This window comes from Aulostomus chinensis, chromosome 20, assembly GCF_037954235.1.
Source record: "Aulostomus chinensis isolate RoL2024-O1b breed Wild chromosome 20, RoL_Achi_v1.0, whole genome shotgun sequence".
NCBI lineage: Eukaryota > Metazoa > Chordata > Actinopteri > Syngnathiformes > Aulostomidae > Aulostomus > Aulostomus chinensis.
The window spans coordinates 25,435,428-25,451,241 of record NC_141339.1 but is presented as its reverse complement, the minus strand read 5'-3'; the positions used below and the strand labels follow the sequence as shown (position 1 = coordinate 25,451,241).

At 47.0% G+C, this 15,814-nt stretch overlaps 1 protein-coding gene across 8 annotated transcripts in view; it reads left to right on the top strand.

The window, feature by feature from the left end:
• LOC147243472 (unconventional myosin-VI) overlaps positions 1 to 15,814 on the top strand; it is a 48,810-nt gene that overhangs the window by 6,067 nt on the left and 26,929 nt on the right. For all 8 annotated transcript variants that reach the window (XM_086189983.1, XM_086189982.1, XM_086189978.1 and 5 more), the window contains exons 3-15: positions 1,054 to 1,123; positions 2,164 to 2,237; positions 3,042 to 3,171; positions 3,328 to 3,433; positions 3,519 to 3,574; positions 3,655 to 3,752; positions 4,142 to 4,306; positions 5,266 to 5,346; positions 9,619 to 9,799; positions 11,092 to 11,236; positions 13,555 to 13,712; positions 13,891 to 13,982; positions 14,187 to 14,259. In XM_086189983.1, coding sequence (XP_086046109.1) covers positions 1,054 to 1,123; positions 2,164 to 2,237; positions 3,042 to 3,171; positions 3,328 to 3,433; positions 3,519 to 3,574; positions 3,655 to 3,752; positions 4,142 to 4,306; positions 5,266 to 5,346; positions 9,619 to 9,799; positions 11,092 to 11,236; positions 13,555 to 13,712; positions 13,891 to 13,982; positions 14,187 to 14,259 — 1,429 coding nt within the window. The remainder of the gene's footprint in view (positions 1 to 1,053; positions 1,124 to 2,163; positions 2,238 to 3,041; positions 3,172 to 3,327; positions 3,434 to 3,518; positions 3,575 to 3,654; positions 3,753 to 4,141; positions 4,307 to 5,265; positions 5,347 to 9,618; positions 9,800 to 11,091; positions 11,237 to 13,554; positions 13,713 to 13,890; positions 13,983 to 14,186; positions 14,260 to 15,814) is intronic.

Below are 15,814 nucleotides of genomic sequence, written 5' to 3'. Positions count from 1 at the left end.
AAAATGCCCGACATACTTTTAGGTCCTGTGTACTTCATCTCTCCACTTATTTAACTGCCTACATACTTTGACATACTGCATACGTAAACACTTCCTATTTATGTAATTTCCTACGTACGTTACCTCCTACGTATGTTTTCTTCCTATGTATGTTACGACATATTACACGCTAGGGACGTTAACTTCCTGCGTACTTAAATGTCCTACATACTTCATCTATGTATGTAAACTTCCTAAGTATGTAAATGGCCTACACCCATTACCTTCTTATGTACTGTTGTTTTCCACGCATCCCTGCTGTTGTGCGCCATGTGGTTATTTAACTTCAGGACTTCAAGATCGGATAAAAACAAAAGCACACCAACAACCAGCTCTGAGCGCTCCTGCGTTGGTTGAGTCCCAAGGCTCTCACCAAGTTCGTCTACTTATCAGCAGCTCAAAGCTCAGCTTCAGTCGTCTGAAGGAGATGAATCGGTTCGGCTCTGCTCTCCATCGGCTTCACGGGAAGCATTGCCTTGAACTGCATTGCCCCTGCAATGGTGATCATTGGGAGCGAGAGCCTTGTGAACAGCAGGCGGCTGATGTCAGAAGACTCTCTTGATCACGTGACTGCTGGATGTGGACATAAACTACCGTACCCTAACCTACAAGCCAACATGTATGACAACTGATGATGATGAGATCATGAATGTTTGCTGCCCCCAAGTGGTCAATTCATTTGATGTGGCTAAATTCATCAGCTCACATGTCATTTACTGTTCCTGTTGCCTATGAAGACAGAATGATGGACAGCAGAAGGGCTTTGTTATTTCAGTAGTATTTTGGAATGTCTGTACTTGACTTACGGACATTGAAATGGGGACCGGAACAACAGCTAGTTTCTGTCATTATTTGAACTTTGACAGCTAAAAAGGGTCGAATTTACATGAATAAGACTGTCCTGGACTGGTCACTGCGTCCTGTAGGGACAATGTTCCTGGGGGGTAAGTCATAGATCAAGTATTGATTGACAGATTCTTCATCTTAATTAAATGTCTTTTCTTCCGACATCAGACGTTTCTAGCTGCCATCAATCAAGTCTTCCCTGCAGAGGATGATGTCAACAAACATGTGGAGGACAACTGTGAGTCTTGGTTTGTTGTCATTCCCGACATGTTTACTTCCTGTGTGATGTTTCTTTTCGTTAAAGAATATGCCACCATGTTGGATTCTCTTTTTATTCATCTTCCCCTAGAGCCAGAGTGGTTACTTTTGATGGGTATGCTTAGCTATGCTAACACTCCCCACCCACTACAATTCGTTGTGCTGAGCTAGCTAGCAGGGCCTCAGCTCCCTGGAGCCTAGAGGAGGGTCTCTGTCCCCCTGTCTGACTCTGGTTTGTGACGTGACAAACATGTCCAAGACTTTGTTAAGCCAGACCTTAATGTCTGCTTGTCTTCCTACAGGAAGTTGTCTTGTCAGGTTGTGTCAAAGTTAGGCTCGCTCTGATTGGCGATCAGTTCGTTAATCAGTGATTGAACAGATGGATCACCATCGTTTCTTCCAGAGACGAGTGGATCACCTATGAACATTTAATCGTAATTTATTAATTTAACAGGGTTCTCCTGTTCTCTACGGTGTAAAATGGAACCGACTCCTTTGCTGAATATCTTGCAACACTCGACCATCTGTGCTGCCATGTTTGTAGTTTACACCTTCTGTAAAAGCTGCCATTAAGGAGGACTGGTAAGGAGTGTTAGCGTGCTAGCTTGAGGTGGTTTAGCAGCCTGGGTGGGACAGTGAATCAGCAGCATGAATGATGCTATGTAACTGTTAGCATCATTAGCTTCCTAGCAAACCGGACTTTAATGGAAGACTCCAGAATTGTAACACATGGACCAGTTCAGTCACATGGTGGCAGCAACAGTTTTATAAGAGCAACATTTCATCCTTCTGTCCATCAGTAATAATGGTCCCCAGTAGCCAGACCAGTTATTGACTTGGTCTGCCATTTTTCTTTGTCACTTAGTGAACCTCTCTGTCTGCTTTCTCACTGCCCATTAGTGACCTAACTCCTCCCATCCCTCACACGATTGGATCTCCATCAACAGGATCGGATGATCTGAGAGTAGATGGATCCCCAAAACTTGCCCCAGTAACATCTCATCTCTTCTTGTCTGGCAGGTTCTTTGATGTACTTGAACGAAGCCACTCTGCTCAACAATGTTCGTGTCAGATACAGCAAAGAAAGAATCTATGTGAGTATCTGTATTTGGCTGTATATTCTGTTGGAATGCACGTGCCCCAGCTGCCATGCTGGCTGAAGAATGACCAGTAGCTGAAAAAGAACATAACGTTAACCTCACCAGAACATCGCGTGGAGGCCGCGGCTGCCAGTAGCATGAAATGCTACAGACACATCAATGCTATTGAGGCTGTAGAGCCTCAGGTGTGTTTTCTTAAAAAATATTTCTCCAGTCAAGCAGACGATTGATTTGTGATGTTCTTAACATGTTCTTGACCTCAAACATCACCAGCTGACCGCGACTGATAGGCGTCGTATAACGAAAATGTGTCAACAATGCCTTCTCAAAAGTTCTTCAGTCAGGTGTTGAGCGACAAGAAGATCTGTGTTTTACGCGTTCACCTCTGAAGATGTGAAGCTGGATTCATCGATTTCTTTAGTTTTCAACTCAACAAGTATAAAGAACTGTAAAACAAACGGCTTATCCTGGAAACTCAGTATTTTAGATCACTTACTTTGCATCTGCTTTTCACGTCCATTCACCTTCAATGATCATTTACCAAAATAAATCACGTCTCTTCGGTGTATGTAGACTTACTTTTGTCATTAAACATGAAGAATCATGTTTGTTGTTTGTTAATATTTGTTCTTAAAGTCACTTAGATTATAAATGTTAATTTCTATACAGATGAAAAGTTTCATTTGTCCTCATCGCAGAATGAATTCATCTGCTATTGGAGTCTGAAGCTGTAGTGACCTACAGTGGGAAGGTCAGAGGTCACAGAGTGACAGTTTTTTTCATCGCTCTCTCCTGCAGACATTCGTTGCCAACATCCTGATTGCTGTCAACCCATACTATGACATCCCAAAGCTTTACTCACCAGAGACCATCCAGCAGTACCGGGGCAGGTCACTGGGCACACTGCCGCCGCACGTCTACGCCATCGGTAAGCGGTGACAGGCACGCTAAATCACTGGTGTTTATTATGACACCACTGGCACTCAAGGCAGCAAGACAGTTACACTTGTGTGATTGGTGGGTCATGTTGACATCCTATGATGAACATGGAGTCGAATGCTGCTTGTGTTTGTCTCACCGACAGCTGACAAGGCCTACAGGGACATGAAGGTCCTGAAGATGAGCCAGTCCATCATCGTCTCGGGGGAATCGGGCGCTGGAAAGACAGAGAACACCAAGTTTGTGCTCAGGTGAGGCTGATGCTGTGTCACCACAGTAACGTGTCTGAGCATCGCCATTATCACCAGCTGTTGTGGGGGTTTTCCCTCCAAACAGGTACTTGACCACATCGTATGGGACGGGCCAGGACATCGACGAGAGGATTGTCGAAGGTAGCGTTCCCTAAGACCTCCAGGGCCAGTCCATGATTCTTCTTTTCCGTTTTGTGATTTCTTCTTCTCTTAATCATCAGCGAACCCCCTGCTGGAAGCATTCGGAAATGCTAAAACAGTCCGTAATAACAACAGCAGCCGCTTTGGGAAGTTTGTAGAGATCCACTTCAATGAGAAGGTACCTCATCGGCATGATTGCTGAGTCTTGAGATAGCGACCTCTCAAACACCAACGTGCTGACCTTAACGCTCATAATGAATGCATGCCTCGGAAGCCAGAGGAAGCCCTTTTTTGTGTGACCTTGTTGAGTTGGTGTTTGAGTCATGACATCATCACAGCTGCACATGTAATTGTGGCGTTGGATTCAGTCTGAATATGGGGCACAAATGTTGAGGGGTGCCAGTGGGCAAAGCAAACAAATAGGGTTACATAGCAACGAAAATAGTAAATCAGTCAGTGGTTCATGCTCAGATGACTTGTGTGTGTGTGTGTGTGTGTGTGTGTGTGTGTGTGTGTGTGTGTGTTTGCGCACGCGCACGTCACTAATGCTGGTGTTTATGTGCTCAGAATGCTGTTGTGGGGGGCTTTGTGTCACACTACCTGCTGGAGAAGTCCAGGATCTGCCGCCAGAGTCCTGAAGAGAGAAACTACCACATATTCTACCGCCTGTGTGCTGGTGCACCTGAAGATATCCGCCAGAAGTTCCACCTGAGCTCACCGGACACATTCAGGGTTGGAACTGTCACACTTCTGTCTCATGTTACTTACCTGAGTGAAATGCGATGGATGGCAGTTATACCCCTGACCTGAAATGCCAAAAAGCTTCGCGGTCTCTCTATCTGCAGGAAGTTGTTGACTTTTTAGAGCAGTTCAAATCACAGTGACACATGACCACCGGCATTAGGACTTTTTCACCCTCAGTGCAGTCTGACTGACAGGAAGCAAAGCCTGAGGGCGGTTTGGAACTCCTCCCCCTCCTCGTCTAGCTGTCAATCATGAAGTCAAGTGGAGGCGTTATAATTAGCCATCAGACTAAGTTTCAGGTGAAATATGTCCTGCAGTGTAAGAGCATTGTGAATCAGATGCTCGGTGGTGCCGTCTGTCATACGCTGTCTACCGTGTACCTCCTGGAGAGATGTGAGAGGGGGATACTCAACATCTCTCCCCTCGTCGTGATCTGAGTAAATACATAAAGATTTAGTACCAGAAACTTGTTTCCTTCCTGACTCAACACGCCCTATGATGGCATTCTCAGTTCAAGTGCAGCATTAGAGAAGATGACAGCGTTTCAGGGCGATGCTAGCAGGGTCCTGGGGTGAGCTGGCAGCAGAATAAGCTTCCTAATGATTTTATGTCCATCTGCTCTGCTGAAGGAATCGCTTCTCACCAAAATACCTGTCATAAAATATATAATTGTCCCTTCCCCTGAGATACCTAGGAAGATGGCGTCATTATCAGCAATGGGACAGGTGACTGACAACGAGTCCATCACCCAGCGACACTCCTCTGGGCAAATGTGAACATTTCAGACTCTTGTTCAGAGCAGATGTGACAACTCCTGCTCAGGAAGTTCAGAAACTTTCCTGGCACGGGTGGTCCTTGTGTCTTGTGTCCTTGTGTGACTCGTTGTGGTGTCCAGTTCCTGTTGAGGACACTTGTTCACTAACATTACTGTCTTGTGTTCGTTTCAGTACCTGAACCGAGGATGCACTCGTTTCTTTGCCTCCAAAGAGACGGACAAGCAGATCCTGCAGAACCGCAAGAGTCCAGAGGTACAAGCGCCTTTGTCAACAATCACTGGGATCATTAGCTGAAATAAACAGTCCATGCTGCTGCAAGTGGCCACATTGCTTCATGGCATTCCAGTCATTCAAAACCTGTTTTGAGACATGAAACCAGAGCTGTAACGCTACGAGGAGCAATGGAGTCTCATCATGAACATCACATGTGCTTTTATTCTCAATGCTGAGCTGGAAACGTTTGTTATATCGCCTGTATATTGTCAGGTGACCATCAGGTGTTATATACCAAGGTGATGCACCAACCCTCCTGCTGATCTGCAAAGACCTGAACCCCCTCAGCCAGATCACTACAAAGACTGGCTACTGATCCGGTTCAGAAGTGGATCCAGGACCAGTCTCCTCCTCTACATGATGAGATCCAGCTGTAGGCAGGAATGAGCGAGACATGGACTGACTGATCCACCTCACCAGGATCTGCAGCAACGGCACCAGAATGTCATTCAGACTAGATCAGTTTGGTTGGACTGTACCGAAGAGAGAGAAGCAGATCAGAACCAACAGGCTGAACTGCCAGAAGGCAGCCTTGCTCTGGTGGTCTTAAATTCTTCTGTCAGGCCAATAATTGGAAGCTGCAGCTTGTTGGTGTCCCCACCTGCGAAGGAACATGCTGATGTTTCGCTCAAAGCTTTCCACACTGGCCATCGTGACCTCATATATCAGCAGTGCCACAGGAGTCTTCACAGGATACCATGTTCTACAATTCTACAATTCTACAATTTCATTTTGCAGACGCTTTTGTCCAGAGCGACGTACAACACAAGCAAGAATTTAGACCTAATTAAGGAGAAGTCCATAGGAAGCGCAACAGTGCTTCAGTTGTGATTTGGTCACAGGTACTGCCATCTAGTGGCAGAAGAAGTGTCGCCCCCCCCCCCTTTTTTTTTTTTTTTTTTATTTGACAGACATACAACATGACACAACACAGTTAGTGCTACATGGTCACTAAGTGCTGGGTCTTGGACCCTCTGACTGATTCTACCCCAAAGAGGAGCAGAGTCAGGTTCAGTGCCTCGGTGCTCTCTGAACAATTGAGTCTTCAATTGACTCTTAAAAGTAGAAAGGGACTCAGCAGAACGCACAGAGTTTGGTAGTTGGTTCCACCATTTGGGAACAACAGACGAGAAGAGTCTGGCTAGAGATTTGGAGCAGCGCTGGGCTGGAAGCACCAGGCGTCTTTGGCATGCAGAGCGTAGTGGGCGAGAAGGAGAGTAGACATGGATCAGGGATTCCAGGTAGGCTGGAGCCGTTCCTGTGATTGTTTTGTAAGCCAAGAGAAGTGCCTTGAATTTGATCCTGGCTGCCACTGGAAGCCAGTGAAGAGAAACCAGCAGCGGGGTGACGTGCCCTTTTGGGCTGGTTGAAGACCAGACGTGCTGCTGCATTCTGGATCATCTGCAGAGGCTTGAATGAGCCTGCAGGGAGGCCTGCCAGAAGAGAGTTGCAGTAGTCAATGCGTGAGATGACAAGAGCCTGAACCAGAATCTGTGTGGTCTGTTGGGTCAGGAAGGGTCTGATCTTCCTGATGTTGTAGAGGACATAACGGCAAGACCGAGAAACTGAGGCCACATGAACCTTAAAGGTCATCTGGTCATCAATCATGACACCCAGGTTTCTGGCTGAGTTTGTGGGCGCAAGTAGGCTCGAGTCAAGTTGGACACTGACCTGAGGCTGAACACATGGACAAGCTGGAAAGACCATAAGTTCAGTCGTAGAGAGATTCAGTTGAAGGTGGTGTTCCTTCATCCATGTGGAGATATCAGCCGGACACGCTGATATACGATCTGAGACCGTTCTGTCATCAGGTGGGAAAGAGAGGAGAAGCTGAGTGTCGTCAGCATAACAGTGGTCGGAGAAGCCATGGGAGCGGATCACTGCACCAAGTGAGGTGGTGTACAGAGAGAAGAGAAGGGGACCAAGCACTGACCCCTGAGGAACCCCTTGCCATGACACTCTGAAGGATCTGTCTGTGAGGTAGGACTTGAACCACAACAAGGCAGAACCAGATACATCCATACTTTAACTTCCCTGGAAGTCCTGACCTGTCCACTGCTGTTAGCCATGCTTTCAGCTCCATATGAATTGAATGACCACCATGTCTCTCAAGGTGCAGTCAAAGGTCTTCCACTGGCTCTTCACAAGCTTCTCAGACACCGATGGAATTCAAACTCCTCCCAAAGAGACACAGCGCTTGTCAGACACTCTCCCCCTCCTCAAAGGACCAAGGACCTGCAATTGGCTTGCTTGAAACTCTTTCTCACCCATGTTAAGCCTTTCTACAATTCTACAATTTCATTTAGCAGACGCTTTTGTCCAAAGCGACGTACAACACAAGCAAGAATTCTTTCCAGTCCTTGCTTGAAGAAGCCAATCACATCCTGGCGCTGGTGTTGCTGTGACCATCAAGTTGTCCGTGAAGGCTCTGATCGGCCTTTGGCATGTTCCAGATCTGGACCGGGGGCCACTATATTCCATTTCTGCTGCTCTGACAAGCATCTTCATTGTGAAGGCACTGATATGATGCAACCAGTGATGATGCCTTTCTTTCAGCAATGTCATGCAGATTTTATTGAACCAGAGGTGATTCTCAAACTGAAAATACTGTAGTAGTTTAGTATGAGGTCTTGGATCCTCCTGGAACATGGTGTGTTGGCAGTGCTGTTGCCACAAGACTATGTGGACTGGATCCATATGCATTGACAAGGTTTAGCTAGATGACTGCCAGGTCTCCTCTCTTCTCCTTTGCCACTGAGATCAGCTGGGTCACCGCTCTATCCGTCTTTACCCCGGTATGCCTGGGACTCCTCCCTTCTGCACTGTGTTGTCAATATAGGGATTCCTCAAGAGGTACCCTGTCAGATGGTTTGCAAGAATCTTGAACAAGACTTTGGCTTCCACACTGATGTCATTTGCAGTCCCCTCTAGTGGTATCCAGACACCTTTGCATTTGGCCACTGCTTGGCTACTTCCCTCCTTCACTACACAATTCTAATGAGACAAGATGTACAGTATTCCAATCATCCCTGGAGCTGAGCTAGTCCACGCTGCTCTGACCGTCTCCCTGATAATTGCCAGCATGGGCTCCTTGGTGTCAAATAGGATGGAGGATTCAGGTGGTCCAATCAGGTCTCTGCAGTGGGCCAAGTCTTCCTTCCTCCTGCTGTAGCTGTATGTAGTGGAGAACTTCTGTCATGTGGAGGAACAGGAGGCATCATAAGCTGCAGCAGACAAATCGGTAGCACCCGTGTGATGCTGTCATGTGAGTATGGAACCACATCCCAGAGGAAGGTTTCTACCACCTCGTTGAACCTGTGGCACCAAGAATTAAGACTGTTTTGAAGGCAAAAGGGGTGCAGTACTAGCAACGTGTACCTAATAAAGTGGCTATACGTAAGCCACCAGCACAACCCTCTCTGTGACTCAGTGTGAAGCCAAGTCCCTGTCTAGGTTGATTCAAAGGTGTCAAATGATGGCAGAGCTCCTCTTCCTGATGCCGCTGCCGTAGTTTCTATCCAGGAAGTGTTTGAGGTTTCCTGTTGTCTCTGACCATGATAACCTCCATATTTCCTCTGCTTCTCTTCTACTGCTCTATTTCTCTCCTTCATCTGCTGTCAAACTCAAATATCTTCCCGACTTTGGTTCTTAGGATGTCACAGAAGAATGTTGTCCTCCCCACATGTCCTGGAATGACTCATGGTGTCAGTCGTGACTCCTCACCTGTAACTGCTTGGTGGCAATGCTTGATCACGTGATGCTTTTGATAACTGTTGGGCTGTCATTGTTCTTGCAGCAGGGTTCGTGTTCTTCTTTGGATCACGGGGAACCAGAGTGATGGTTGGATGTGTGGATGTTGCAGATGCTATGACATCATCAGACTGTGATATCCCTGAGTTCTTGGGGTTCCTAGTCTCTAAAAGCAGGACTCTGTCTGTTTCTAGGAATTGGTTGTCCATTTATTTCGACTTGAGCGTTTCTGTCAGTGACGATTGGGGGTGGTGTTAAGGAGGATTGCAGCTCTGGTTTCTCTCAACACGCTGCCACCATTACACTTGCCGTCATTATTGGCATATCCTGCACTCGTGGTGTGTCTTTGACACAAAGCTAAATGTGGTTCAGTGGGAGGTCTAATGATGTCAGTGTAGATCTGATGTACTTGTTGAGAACATGATTAATTTTTTCTGATGAGATTGCCAGAAGCAGCCATGGGCAGTTCCTAGCTGACTCCACTCTCTTCTGGTCCCTCAGCACATGAAGGCAGGCCCTCTGAAGGACCCGCTACTGGACGACCATGGCGACTTCAACCGGATGAGCGTTGCCATGAAGAAGATTGGCCTGGACGACTCAGAGAAGTTGGACCTGTTCAGGGTGGTGGCCGGCGTGCTGCATCTTGGAAACATCAACTTTGAGGAGGCTGGAAGCTCCTCAGGTAAGACTCATCAAATGCCATCAGATACAACAATAAAACTAGGGGGAAACCACCACCCTGGTGAACACTTGGCAGCTAGCTGGCAAGAGACCAGCTGCCCCACCAGCTAGGCATCAGACGGAGTCCTGAACTAAACTGCCTACTGAACAAACTACATGACACCATTTCTAAGCGACCCAGAGCATCATCTTTTCTTCCTCGTTGCTGAAAACAGATTGTCATATCAGCAGATGCCTGTGAACATCTGAACGCCGCTGCCCTCAGTGTCCACAGTGGTAAAGCCTCACTGGCAGTAGTCGCGTTCATCAGCTGATGTACAGTCCAACACGTGACTGGTGCTGGATGCAGGGTCCTGCAACGCCATGGCATCCTTCTCACCTTTTCCACGGAACCTGCCTGCTCATCGGCTGCTTCTTTCATCCTCTGTTAACGGCGTTCAGGAACTGGAGGGTGGAGCTTACATCTCAGTTACATGTACGGCCAAGACAGCAAGTTGATTCACGTCCTTGTGATGATTGCAACATGTAGTGTTTGTTGAACATGTGAAAGAGGCTGTTTGATGTCATCAACTTTCTGGATGAAACATCATCATCATCATACATGTGACCACATGGGGGACGAGTGGCATTTCACTCATGAGCCCGTTTAACTCACTAACTATTCAAACCATTATCGACTCTGCTTCTGCTCATTGGGGAAATACTTTTTTTGACAACTCAGTTCTTCAGCCTACATAATTCAGATCGTGTTTCAATCCTTTCAACTGTCTACCAGCATGGGGTCGTTGGTTTGAATCCCCAACTTGCTAGGACGTCCCCACAGACACAGTCGGAAATGGTATCAGAGGTCACTGTGCTAGCACCTCCTATGGTCCTTTTGGCTGCCTTTTTGCGCCGCCCCCTGCCCCCCACCACGTCCTTGGAGTGAAACCCACTCGCCATCAGATGAGAAGCATCAGCCAGTGACTCCATGCATATCAGAGAACACGTGGTAGTCTGCGGCCGAGCGAGGATGGAGCTGCTGTCTCAGCAGTGATGACACGCGTTCTCAACTTGAAACAAAGGAAATCAGACCATCTCCTCGAGAGTGTCGTGATAGTTTAACCCTGCAAAGGCAAGTTAGAGATTAATCAGACGTGTGAGGTGAATCAGCCCCCCTTGTCATGTCATGTCTGCCAAATCAATGTGATATAGACAGGAATCACGCTCCCACCAGTCTGTCAGGTGGAGGCGTGTCCAACAGCAAAATCTGACACCAATGTTGGTGCGATTGCCCTTCTTTTCATCTGGCAGGTGGCTGTGCTATCAAGAACCAGTCGAGTCAGACGCTGGAGCACTGTGCCGAGCTGCTGGGCCTGGAGGAGGACGACCTGAGAGTCAGTCTCACCACTCGGGTCATGCTGACAACGGCAGGGGGCGCCAAAGGAACAGTCATCAAGTAGGAAGCCACACAAGAATGCACGGACACTTACACAAGAGTACACACACACTCACACTTATTTAGATCTAAAAGGTACGCGGTTAATGTGTGTTCATGTGAATTTATGTGCTGTATCTGGTCATCATGTTTTCGGTGAAGGTCTTACATATTCCCTGAAAGATAAGATGTGTTGTGACCTGAGAGCATCTGCCTGCTAAAGCAGACCAGACAAGTTATTGTTAGCAAATGTAGCAACTACAGCTGACACAGGCCAGACAAGCTAGTGCTAGCAGCTACAGCTAATACAGGTGAGACATGCTAACATAAGCAGTTGTAGCCAAGGTTATTGCTTCCTGAAATCTATAATTGATTCTTTAGTTTTTGTCACATTCAGATCAAGGAAGTTGTTATTGCACCAGTGAATGAATGTGGATAAAGCATAGCCGTGCCAATTTGGTGACCCTGAAGAAGAGACAACAGCACAGACCTTGACAAGGTAGCGGCCATTTCTGAGAAGTCATGCAGCAAAGACAAGAGGACACGGTCCTGAGAAGGAGCCAGTGTTTGAAGTCAAGACAGAGGACGTGTGTATTTATGAAAACCTGCTGGATTCTCTCAATTAAAAGTTTAAACATAACAACAAAATATGATCTGGTAACATAAACTGATCAATTAAAACCTGTGTCCACGTCTTGGTAAAAACTGAACTCAAATCAGCTCATCAAGTCTGAACTGTGATTTTGGTCATTCCAGATGTTTCTAAACTCAATCTAGGATAAAAGCTGAGCATCCTCCACCCTTTACCAGCTCGATAGCTGCAGTGGATCCAGTTTGCCATCCATAAGGGAGAGAATTTCATTTTTTAAGAGTTTTTTCAATGCTTTCATAACAAGAAAGGTTATTGCAACTGGTCTAAAGTCATTAAGTTCCTCAGGGTTTTTTGATTTGGGGTTAGTTATTATTGTGTCAATTTTCCATACAGTACGTGCCTGTCCACACTCTGCACACATCTGGAAAAGAGGTAAGAAGACGTCACTGAGCTGATCAGGGCAGGAGCGCAATGTGCGTCCGCAAATGGCACCAGGGCCTGCAGCCTTCCCTGTGCATGCCCTCTTAAATGGAGTTGCAGCCCATTCCAGAGAAATTACAATCTGATCTGAGGTGTGAGAGACCCTCAAAGTAGGGGAACCTTGTCGTTGGTGAATCTAGGATGTTTACAGTCGGTTGTTATAACTTTCACTATTCGAATATGCTGCACGACAACTCATACTGTTTTACAAGAATGTCGTTGCTGACACCAAAATGGTGATGGTGGAGTGCCCTCTAGTGTACGGTATTTAGTGAAGATTTGATGTGCAATGCACATAAAATCTCCATCTTTCAGTAAACATCATCATGCTGTAGAAGCCAGGTTAACTTGGGAATAACAGCTGATCAGAGCCATGCACAGAAGAAGGAGGTGTAGAGGAACCGATAACAGAACCAACAAGAGCTCAATCAACTATGGCTTCCAAACCATCTTGTTGCATGGTGTGTTTAATGATGCATTCTTCACGTCACGTCTGAGCAGCCAAATTACATGAAAGTGTAGTAACACTTTTCTTTCTCTGGTGGGGCAAATGTCATCTGGACCTGATTTGGGTGATTCAGTGAAATCCATATATGGTGTTTGCAGGAGTAATGCCTGTCCCCACATACATCTATGCCTGTGAGCAGTGTGGTGTTACCCCCCCCCCCCCCACACACACACACACCCCCGCGGATGGTTGGTCTGGTTTGTATCTGAAGATGTAAAGGGGCAGTTGTGAGTTGGCAGCGACCCTGCTAAACCTGGCTGACATGCTAGGTAGCATCTGGAGGGGGGCAGTGCATGAGCCAGGAAAGAAGACATCAGTTTTGGAGAGATCTGGGAATTTACATAATTTTCATGAGAGCTTGATACTGTTGTTCAAGACCATGAGCATGTGATCAATACCTGAATGATCAGATGACTCCCCCTTAGCTCCTTGTTTTCGTCTGCACCCCCAAAATGTTGGGGAGGAGGAGGGCACAGTTAAAGTGCACAAAATAAAAGGGTGGACGTCGTGTTGGGAGGAGTTAAGAAAGCCAATAAATTAAGTGTCCTGAATGATTCATGCAATAAAGTAATCCTTCAATATTGTTGGGTTTTTCGGCCAGAACACACACACACACACACACACACACACACACACACACACACACACACACCTGGTATAATAAACACAATGTTTGGACCTGCTGTTTGGTCATGCGACTTCAACACAAACACGGCATTTTGCAAGGCATCTGACCTGCTTTTATTGTGTCTCTTCCAGGGTGCCACTCAAAGTGGAGCAAGCAAACAATGCCCGCGATGCCTTGGCGAAAGCTGTGTACAGCCGCCTCTTCGACCACGTGGTGACCAGGGTGAACCAGTGCTTTCCCTTCGACTCCTCTGCCAACTTCATTGGCGTCCTTGACATCGCAGGCTTTGGTCAGTACCCTCTGACCCCTGCCCTCTGGTGACTTACAGGTCTTATTTGTGTTAAAGAGCCTGTTGGATCTACAACCACTAATGTCAGCTCCGAGTAGACGTAAGGCAGGAGCTAGTGTTCATTGGTGGACAACGCGTCCTCCTCTTTGACTTCCTGTTTTCTTCTTCTTCTCCCCAGAATACTTTGAACACAACAGCTTTGAGCAGTTCTGCATCAACTACTGCAATGAGAAGCTGCAGCAGTTCTTCAACGAACGCATCCTGAAGGAGGTGCAAGATGTTCATTAATGCCACCGCAGTTCCATCAGACACCACCAATACACACAGTCACATGACTTTCAGGAAGACTAAGTTTAGATTTGTCACTTCCTGTTACCCTCATTTTCTGGCAGAGGACCTGGCTGGACCCCCAGACTCAAACTCCTCCCACATTAGACATAATGTCTCATTAGAACCCTCTGGCTTGCATTCCAGGAGCAAGAGCTGTACCAGAGGGAGGGGCTTGGAGTCAACGAAGTCCACTATGTTGACAACCAGGACTGCATCGGTAAGGACATGTCACTCGCCACGCTTGTCCTCCATCTTTACTGCTCTGCACTGTCCTCAGCATTCTTTTGCGGAGATTCATTATTTTTTAATATTTTGGGGGAGGGAGCAAACACATATTTTACAAATAGCTTTTTTTTTTGAGAGGGGAGGGCAAGCAGTCACACACTCCTGATCAAAATCTTCAGACCAGTCAACAAATTGCATGAATTTTCATTTTGCCCTGTTGGATCCCAGGAAGGTTCTAAGTAGAGCTTCAAATGCAGAAAGAAGAAATGGGAACAAGAGAGCGAAAGTTGGGAGCAGGCGATTGATTGACAACAACGATTGAACTGAAACAGGCTGTGATCAGCTGATCAAAGGGTTAAGACCACAGCTCAAAAACCCCAAACCTCCTCAAACAGAAGCTGAAGTGTCAGAAACGCCTCAGCAGTCAGCAGCTCCACCAGGACTGCTGAGCACCTCAACACTGGTTTGGCCTGCTTAATGCAGGCATTTCCAAGAGGCTCCAAGTGGTGAGGACAGCTTCACCGAGGGCGTCCACGGTCTGGGACTGATGTCCATTTCTGTAAACGTCCCTCGCCATCCATCCCCAAATGTTCTCAACAGGGTTTAGATCAGGCGAACATGCAGGATGGTCCAAAAGAGTGATGTTACTCTGCAGCACCTCCACATAGCCAGCGGCTGTGTGACACCCCTGCACAGCCTGGAGCTCCATTGTTCCACTGGAGGAAAAATCACCCAGATCATGATGGCGCCCCCCACTGTGCCGCGTAGGACACATCTCAGGTGGCATCTCCTCGCCATGCCAGTGACGTTGGAAGCCATCACGACCTTTAAGGTTACGTTTTTGTTCTTGTCAGAGAATAAAACTTTCTTCCACCTTTGAAAGTCCCATGTTTGGTGCTGCCTTGCAAAGTCCAAAGGGGCAAGTTTGAAGGAGGCGTGGCCTTTGAAGAGGTTTTATGTTGTTGAAGCCCCTCCCCCTCAGATGCCATCTGATGGTTATTGGGCTGCACCGGTAATGGCCTTCATCTGGGACGAGGATCATTCCGTGTCTTGACGGACAGACAAACGGATGCTCCGGCTCAGCGCCAGTGAGATTTTTTGGGTCTACAACTTGAGTCTCTTGTTCCGTGACCCTCAGGATCTTTCAAGAAATGTCAAATGACCGTCCTACTGCGTCCGACCTCAGCGGCGATGGCTCGTTGTTGCTGCAGCTCAACGATCCAGCACCTCCAGAGACAGTCAGCTTTGCTGCCATCAGGAGATCTTGACGGTGTGAAGACAGGGAATGACTCGGAATCCAAATGTTTGCAGAGATTTGGGCTTTTAGAGGCTGTGGTCTTAACCCTTTGATCAGCTGACCACAGCCTGTTTCAGTTCAATCGTTGTTGTCAATCAATCGCCTGCTCACTACTTTCGCTCTCTTGTTCCCATTTCTTCTTTCTGCATTTTGAAGCTCTTCTTAGAACCTTCCTGAGATCCAACAGGGCAAAATGCAAATTCATGCAATTTGTTAACTGGTCTGAAGGTGGGGATCAGGAGTGTACTTT